The sequence below is a fragment of the Mus caroli genome, chromosome 17 (genome assembly GCF_900094665.2).
Source record: "Mus caroli chromosome 17, CAROLI_EIJ_v1.1, whole genome shotgun sequence".
Taxonomy (NCBI): Eukaryota; Metazoa; Chordata; class Mammalia; order Rodentia; family Muridae; genus Mus; species Mus caroli.
The window spans coordinates 28,545,524-28,554,583 of NC_034586.1; the positions used below are offsets into that span (position 1 = coordinate 28,545,524).

Genomic DNA, 9,060 nt, shown 5'->3' on the forward strand with positions numbered 1-9,060 from the left:
AGAGGGAGAGGGAGAGGGAGAGGGAGAGGGAGAGGGAGAGGGAGAGAATGCTACCTTTTGAAACCTCAAAGTCACTCCAAGTGGCATGCCTCTTCCAACAAGGCTGTGTTTTCTGATCCTCTTCTTCAGGTATACCTACTGAGGGACCAAAGATTCAAATATATGAGCCTATTGGGGCCTGTTTTATTTAAACCACCATATTCCACTCCCTAGCCTCCATAGGTTCACAGCCATATAATAATTCAAAATACATTTAGTTCATCTTTGAAAGTGTCCATAGTCTTTCACAGTCTCAAATCCAGTTTCAGTCTCTTCCAAGACTCAGGGCAATCTCTTAATAGCAACCTATTGGAAAATTCAAAGACAAACTATATACTTCCAGAACACAAGGGTGCAGAATGCACATGACCATTCCAAAAAGAAAGAATAGTGGCATAGTGAGGAAATACTGGACCAGAGGAAGATGAAAGTCCAGTAGACGAAACCCCAAATCCTGTAGCTGTATGACCAGCGACTGCAAACACTTTTCTATGTTGAGCTGGTTATACTTTCAGTCTGTAGCTTTTCTTGGCCGGTAACCCATGGCACTGGCATCTCCAATATCTTGGAGTCTTCACCATAATCCAGGTTTCACTGTCAGAGCTTCACACAATGGCATCTTAGGGCTTCCATGCAGGCCATTCCCTGCCCCATGCCTGGCCTCAGTGCCCGTCCTTAACCATGGAGGAGGATTCCACAACCCCTTTAATCCTGCATCCTTCTAGACTCTAAATCCAGAACAAAGTTCTTCTGCTTGCTTGGGGTGAAACTTGGCCCCTTTCTTGAGTCACCTTTGTATAACCTTTGAGTTCTTGTCACTTTTTACTGGAGATGATCCCTTGGGTCTTTTTCTTCTACAAGTTGCAGGATTAGCTGTGTAGAGTTTTGCCTCCAGGATATAACTTCCTTTATTCCTTTTAGCATCAGACCTTTCTTTAAACGTCCTATCTCTTTGAGCACAAAACTTGGTTCCAGTATATTTTCTGGAGCTCCTTTCCTCCTCAATTTTGAATTTTCTTGCCCAGCTTGTGTGTTTTTCATTATAGACCTATATAAGAGTAATTACTAACAACAAAATGACTTAGCCAATATTAGGCTATCTTGAATGTTTCTCTGCCAATAAAATTAGCCCAACCCTTTTTAATTTAGCTTCAGTCAGATCCTTAGACAAGGACAGAAGGCAGCCACGTTCTTTGCCCAAACAGCCTAAGAATGGTCTTTAGGCCAGTTCCTAATACTGCTCCCCTCTGAAACCTCTTTGTCCACATTGCCCTCACCACTACTTTCTTCTTTGTTCCTTCTGTGATGGCCCATTAAGCTTTAAGCTCTGCTAAAAGCATTCAACCAATTTTCTAATTCAAAGTCCAAAAGGCTTCCACATTTCTCAAAAAACAAGCATGTTCAGGCATATCACAGAAATACACCATTTCCTGATACCAACTTCTGTCTTAGCTACTTATCAGTTGTGAAGGGACACCATCACCAAGACAACTTAGAGAAGAGTTCATTGGGATTTATAGTTTCAAAGAGTTAGTTCATGTTCATCTTGGAGGGGAGCATGGCAGCAGGCAGGCATGGCACCAGAACAATAGCTGAGAGCTTACATTTGATCCACTGATATTCAAGCCACTCCTCCTAGCATTTGTCAACTATTCTGTTCTAATTAGAGAAGTTCACCTACTCAGCTATGGTGTGTTGGTCAGAGTTCTCTAAGGGAACAGAACTGATAAAATACATATTAATATATATTTGTATGTATACTTAAAGGGGAGTTTATTCAGGTGGCCTGATGGTGGTCTGGGTAGTCCAACAATGGCCATCTATAGTTGCTGCTCAGTTCACGAGGCTGTATGTCTCAGCTGTGTTACTCTAGTCATGGGTCCTGAAGGATTGGTTCCTAGAGAACTGCTTCAGGCTCTATTCAGTCTGCACTGGAATCCTGGGAAAAAAAGTTCTCAGACCAAAGAAGGAGTGCTTAGCAACAAGACAGATGAGCTTGCCAGTACGAGTGGGAGCAAGCAGGCAAAAAGCAAAAGCTTCCGTCTTCCGTGACCTTTCACGTGGGATGACAGCAGGAGATGGGGCTCAGACTTAGGATGGGTTCTGACCTCAGGTGACTCAGTCGAGGAAATCCCTCATAGACTGCCCAGCTGCTTGGGTTTAGTTGATTCCATATATAGTCAAGTTGGCAACCAACATTTAGCCGTCACATATGGAGAAACTGCTTTGAAGTCATCCACACTTTTGTGCACAGCCTCTCATTCATGCTCTGTAAGTAAGCCCAATAAACTCACTGTTCCTTCGGGTGAGCTTTAGCGGAACTATATTTTATGTTGTTGGAGCTTTGTAAGTTCATAATTGCTCAAGTTTACACATCCTCGGGCAACAAGTAGAGTGCCACAATTAAAAAAGAAAAGAAAAGAAAGAAGAGAAAAGAAAAGAAAAGAAAAGAAAAGAAAAGACCTTCCCATTTTCTCTCTCACCAGCTAATCTATTCTTTGCAAACCTGCTTCATGCCATAATTGATATTTGGAGTCCTGAATGTCTTACTTCTTGCTAGGAACAAACTTTAAGATCAGAAAGGATGAAAAATGAACGAGCCTGTGGATCTAAGAATGGAAGAAGTTCCCTCTGCTGGCCAGTTTGAGAACATCAGGCTCTTAGGTCATTAATTCAACGTGTGAGAAACTGAATGTTTGATGGTTAAGTCTGTGTGCACTTGTGCAAATGTATTTATAATGTGTGCTGTGTATGTACATGTGGAGGAAAATGTGTAGAGTGTGGAGGAGGTTTTTATGTGTGCTTCCATACTGTGCTGGTTTTTAAGTGTGTGTGTGTGTGTGTGTTGCAATCACTGGGGCTTCTCTTAGAGCTCCCTGGCCCTGTTCTTAGACCTAACCTTTTCAGTACAGGCCACACACCCCACACAAACATAGCCCTTGGGAGCAATCTTCAGTCCTGAAGGATGGTCACGGGTGGGCAACTATCCCATCTCCAGAGATAACTCCAGGCATGTACATCGTACTGTTTGTCTCCCAGAGACCCACAGCATGTCTTAGCACCGGTGGACACTGTACAAACTTCAACACATGCCTTTAACGTCCCCTTCCCATCACTCCCACTGTGTTGCTGGTTCCCAGGGGTCCTCTTTTAGCACCTGGTAGTTAAAATCTTGTCTAAGGGTCACCTCCAAAGAATAGAATTTGAGCTTCACTTTTTTTTTTTTACAGCCTGCTTCTAGAGAACCTAAAATAGGACAAACATGGTGACTGGCTCATGCACAGGCATACATTATATCATGCCCTTAGCAATTTGAGGCTCAGAGAAAGTAACTTACTTGCTCAAGGCCACACAGCTGGTGAAAGATCGAAGCCAGCTCTTTTTTAAAAAAAGCAAAACAAAACAAAACAGGGTTACTGGATCCCAAGCCAGAACTTCACAGTTTTTTCCAAAAGCCTGCTAAGGCCGGAGGATGCTCAATGAATGTTTATAGCTACCAAGTTCCCTGATGGGTGTGTGAAAGGGACCCAAGAATCCTAGCTAGAAGCCATGTCCTCGTTCTATCCCAAAGGTAAGAATGGAAAGCCCAGTCTTGGTGCTGGCTGCACACTAGGGAGTATTGCTTTAATTCCTTGATCAATATTAGGTATCTAATCTCCACATCAGTACTACTATTTCCTCTGGAGAATATGAGAAAACTGTAGTGCCCTGAGTTGAGGAAAAGTGTCCCATGTCACAGCTGGAGCTGACAGGTGCCATCTGTTCCCACACGTGATACTGATTCTCGAAAGTCACACATATGGAGTTCTGCTGCGTGTTAAGCATGACACGTAACAGTTCCCTGTAGCCATTCTTTGGCTACTTTGTGAGTTCTTCTTTCTTCCACCACTCTCCACCCCTTTTCACACACCCTATCAAGCCCCTAACACTAGATAAGGGAGGAGAGAAGACGGAGAGGAAAGGATAGGTCAGGGGTTGGAAGACGGATGGTGCCATCCTTCGACTACTTCCTGCTGAATGGGGGTGTGGAGTTCTCAGGGGCAAGTTTGACCTTCTGAGTCAGGATATCTAATTTCTTTTTGCTGTTTATTCTTTGCCCATGCATACTTAACAAACAATGACCAACAACAACCCACCAACCAGCATACCTCTCAGGGTTCTAGCATTGATATTCCCTCTAAAAAGCCCCCAGAATTCCAAGTATCACACCATCACAGAAATGATATGCAGCTGGCAAAATCACATCCCTGCAAAAGCAGGTGGTCAGCTACTGTGGACAATCTAAAGCAACCTTATATCCCATACTTGGCATTAAGATGAAAACATAGTCTTATATGTCAGTGTTTTTTTTTTTAAACAAAATTCCAAAATTGTCACTAGTATCCTTTTTAAAATATTAATGATATTTTAAAATATAAATGATGGTCCCATAGAGTAGTAAATGTTGTGCAAACTGCTACCTACACTTCATATAAGAAAAGAGGGCTGTGGAGATAGCTAGGTGGGTGACTGAGATCTAGTTGTAGGTGGAGACATGCCCTTGTCTTCATGTTAATCCAACAGGATGGTTCAGGGCTCTAGCTAGACACCCAGCTATAGGAAGGGAGGCTCACCTTAAGATAATGCACTCTTTCTTCCCAGACCCTGGTGCAATGCCCAGGAGCCAACATGGGGTTGATCTGGTCTGCTTGCCTTTCTGAGTCAGTAGTTTTCCCTTTTTCTTTCTTTTTCTTTTGGACACCTGCAAGAGTCTAGCTATGCTTATAAACTCCTTAACACTCTCAACTTCCTTACATCTTTTCTAAAGTTCTTTTCTTCATCAAGTGACTACCTGTGACTATGTGGTTGACCTTCATGCTGGCTTGGCTTTTCCAATCTCCTCCTCAACACAGCTTTGAGAATGACAGCTAGTGGGCCCTGGGAATTTCCTTTGAAACTCTAATAAGTTATCCTTAATCTGCTTGAGTCTGTTATTGTCCTTGAGTTTCTTTTTATTAGTCACTTTTCTGTTGCTGCGATAAAGCAGCTTGGCCAAGGCAACTCGTGAAAGAGTTTACTTTGGGTTATGGCTCCAGAGGGACGGAATCCATAATGGCAGGTGGGCGTGGGTGCGGACGTGCTTCTTCCAGCCAGGCCACACCTCCTAACCCTCCCCAAACAAGCCACCAAGGGAGGACAAATTGTTGTTGTTAACAGAATCTCAATTATTTGATTTTGCTAATGAACACTCAGGAGCCAGAGGCAGAAGAAGCAGAGAAAGTACCCAGCTGACCTTTCTCAGGCAGCCTCCCAAAAGCAAATCTCCCTCACCATCTCAGAAAACCTCCTCCAAACTGAAGCTCCCTCCCTTCTACTTCCTATGCATCTTTCTATCCATCTTCCTGACTTTCTGTTACTCTCTATGGCTTTTTTCTTAATAATCCTATGTTCACTTCCTGTCAACTGGTTGTTTGCTCTGCCTCTTGACCTAAGATGGACTTTATTTAATCCTGTTTACAGTATTCAAGCACAAAGCTCTTGGATTAAAGGTGAGTGCTAAGGTGGAGCCAAGTCACAACTATAAACAGGTTTTTCCAGAAAATACACTATCTCAAGGTTCACAGTGTTATCAAATATCCTGCAACAACAAAGTCATCAGATGCCTTAGACTATGGGAGATGTAGCTCACTCAAACGACACTTTAATTATTGAAACCAAAAAAAAAAAAATGGGGAAGCAATTCTTTTATTAACATATGATGAGTCTTCAGGAACTCCCCAAGATCCCCAGTAACATTTCTTCCCTGCGTTTTAAACCTTTAATTAAACAAACAAGCAAACAAATGCAAAAGAACTGTTCCTGCAACCCAAGAGGGTATTACACTTGTGCAAGCATAACAGCCTAGGGTCAAATCCCCAGAACCCATAGAAAGTCAGGCAAAATAGCTCACATGCACAACCTTAGTGCTTTTGTAGAAAAGGGGGTGGAAGTGGGGGAACCCCTGGAAGCCAGTGATTCATTGAGCTTGGATTACACTGCTGCAAAATCAACAAGTGGCCCTCAAAAAAGGTGGCCTGTACAGACTGACCCTCAAGGCTGTCGTGTGGCCAGTGCTGTGTTCTGCTTGGATCTGTCTGCTCAGGGCTGCTCTCCACCTCAACATCACGTGTCTCCTCCCTCTCACCATGCCTCAGTTCACATATAGGTCAACCTAAGTTATGTTCGCCCAGCTGAGCTGCTGACTCCTGGCATCTGACCTGGGGACTCAGTCATTGGGCTGTACTCCTTTTTCCTGCTCCAGAGAGTAGTGACTCTATCCAGACCCTGAGCTGCTTCAGAGCAGCATTTGAATTTTGCTAGACTGTGTAGCTGGTAGGCAGAGGCATCCTGGAGCCTCCCAGTTTTGTGCCATGAAAGGCTACATGCAGGTCTCAGACCTCAGGAGAGAAGTTTCTTTGTGCAGTGAGCAGAACTTGAGTGTAAGTGAAACTATACCACGTCCACATGGGCCCCACAAGATTCAAGGATCTTTGTGGAAGTTGGAGCGAAATGACCATAAGAGCCAGAAGTCTAGAAGAATAGGACCAAACAATGCCTTCTGGGTATGGCAGGACCTCTGCTCTAGTGAGCTCACAGACGCTGCAGTGAACCCAAGATAACGCCAAGCTCAAGATAACCAACATTCCAGCCCTGGGGAGGGATGGTGAGCCCTAGCCCCTAGTTGAGGAGTTATTGGCAGCTGATGGTGGTGGGAGAGTCAGTTTTCTCTGAGGGTCTGATCACTGGTAAGCCTTTTGTCCCTGATAGGCACTACACCTATTTGAATCAGTAAGTTATTTAAAAAAAAAGAAAAAAAGGAGGGGTGTGGGTAAGGAGTCAATCTGGAAGGAATTAAGCGGGAGAGTAGGAGGCAAATCTGATCAAAACACATTTTATGCATAAAATTCTCAACAACAAATTAATAAAATATTGTGTGTGTGTGTTTTTAAAGGTACATGCTGTGAGTGCAGTCCAGTGCAGAGGACTGTGGGAGATGGTCTGTGACCAGGCCTGGCCTGGTTGCATTCTCCTAGCAGGAGAATTCCTGTTAATGATTTTACTAGATACACCGTAGTCTCTGACGAGTCTCTGACGCGCAGGGATACCCCTACTTGGCTGTGGATGTTAGGCTCAGACTTACCTCTTGCTAACCTCAGAGTTTTGCTCCCAAATCTATGCTGCCCTCAACCTCCATTCCTATCCCCATCCCCATCCCCACCCCACCCCCACCCCTCACCCCCACCCCACCACCCGTGATGTGACAGGGAACAAGTTCTAAGGATCTGGTGTTCATGCTGTGACCCTGAATTGATTTCACTCTGTACCCTGCCGACCCAACCCCCTCCTTTTGGCCTTCTGCCCCAGAGGGGAGGAGGCAGATGGGCCTGTGAAGGATTGGCTGACACAACTGAGCTCAGCCTCCTTCAGAGCAGAAGCCAGGAACAAAGAAACTCTAAAGGAAGGAGAACCGTGGGAAACTCACTGTTCCTGAGAGAAGGTGCCTGGCTAAGAGCACTCATACTAGGTTAAAGAGAACTCTAAGCCTGAGCCTGGCTGCTTATTTCTAGATAACTAGCTATCTGAAGCCAAAAAGTCAGAGTGGTCCTATTGGCTTCAGACATGGGGTTTTTCAGGTAACAGCTCCTGGCAGTCTCATTCAGGCATTTTGCGTCTCTCCTTCTCTCCCTCTCCATCTCCCTCTCCCTTCCCCTCTTCCTCCTCCTCCTCCTCCTCCTCCTCCATTACTCCCTCTCTCCACCCCATAGATCTCTCCTCCTACAAACAGCCTTCATTATTCATATCCCTGGTCCATTATGCCTGATGGCCCCAACCCTCTTCCAACCTCCCAGTCTCACTGTCTGTCCATTCGCCCCACAGGATGCCACAGTTGGATCTGTCTTGGCTGGGACTGAGGCTCGAGGCATCCTCACCATGGCTGCTTTTGCTCCTGATCGGAGCTTCCTGGCTCTTGGCCCGTGTCCTGACTCAGACCTATATCTTCTACAGAACATATCATCATCTTTGTGATTTCCCTCAACCCCCCAAATGGAATTGGTTCTTGGGTCACCTAGGCATGGTGAGTGCAGCAATATATTGTGGGTCTTGTATTTTGGAGAGAATGGACCAGGAATGGACCTCAGGGGATGGGTCTGGAGTCCTCCAGCATCCTTCACTAGCTTTTCTCATGTCCCTGCCTCCACCTCTACTTTGCTCTGGATTCATTTCTAGTCCATCTTTCTTACACTGGTGGACACTTCCAGGGTAGACCATACAGAGTGAGGACCCCTGGGGTTCCCTCATTGTCTGCTGGACTTGAGGCCTCTTGGGAAGCTCTGTCCAACGTCAATGCCATTTTTCTGTCAATCCATATCAGGGTTTCCATGTTTGCCTGGGGGTAATCTCTGGTATTCCTCTCCTACCACCCATGGAGTAGGAGAGTCATGGACTGTCTTCCTGCCTCTTGTCCCTGAAGCACTTTTTATTTAAAAGCTGGCAGTTCTTCCCTAAGATGGACCATTGAGTCCTGTTGCCCAACTGGGATAAGAGTTGTCTATTCACCCTCCCGTAAGCTTTCCTTGACCCCGTGCCTTGGATTGTGACCAAGTCTGTTCTTGCCTTTGGGTGACTTGGTCTTGGTTGCTTCACTTGCAAATACCAAAGCTCACAACATCTGTACACATCAGGGACATCATACTCAGGGTGATGTTTGGTGAGAGCATGGGGGCTCATAGGTAGGAGTTTCTGCCTTCCTAGAGACACCAGTCTAATGATGGCACCCAGTGTGTGTGTGCGTATATATATACATATATATACATATATATATGTATATTTAGAGAGAGAGAAATACATGATACATTTATAAATTCTATATATTGCACACATATATATAAGAGTGAGGGCAGTCAGCACTCGGGAGGCAGAGGCAGGCGGATTTCTGAGTTCGAGGCCAGCCTGGTCTACAAAGTGAGTTCCAGGACAGCCAGGGCTACACAGAGAAACCCT

General features: G+C 45.0%; 2 protein-coding genes across 4 annotated transcripts in view; both read left to right on the plus strand.

The window, feature by feature from the left end:
• Window positions 1-9,060, plus strand: part of LOC110312474 (cytochrome P450 4F5) — a 185,987-nt gene that overhangs the window by 141,871 nt on the left and 35,056 nt on the right. The window lies entirely within an intron of this gene.
• Window positions 7,498-9,060, plus strand: part of LOC110312471 (cytochrome P450 4F4) — a 15,648-nt gene continuing 14,085 nt past the window's right edge. For 2 of the 3 annotated variants that reach the window (XM_021186084.2, XM_021186085.2), the window contains exons 1-2: window positions 7,498-7,691; window positions 7,936-8,134. In XM_021186084.2, coding sequence (XP_021041743.1) covers window positions 7,678-7,691; window positions 7,936-8,134 — 213 coding nt within the window. In that variant the 5' untranslated portion in view covers window positions 7,498-7,677. Of the gene's footprint in view, window positions 7,692-7,935; window positions 8,135-9,060 lie in introns of those variants that run through there. The other variant, XM_029471052.1, reaches the window with a different exon arrangement.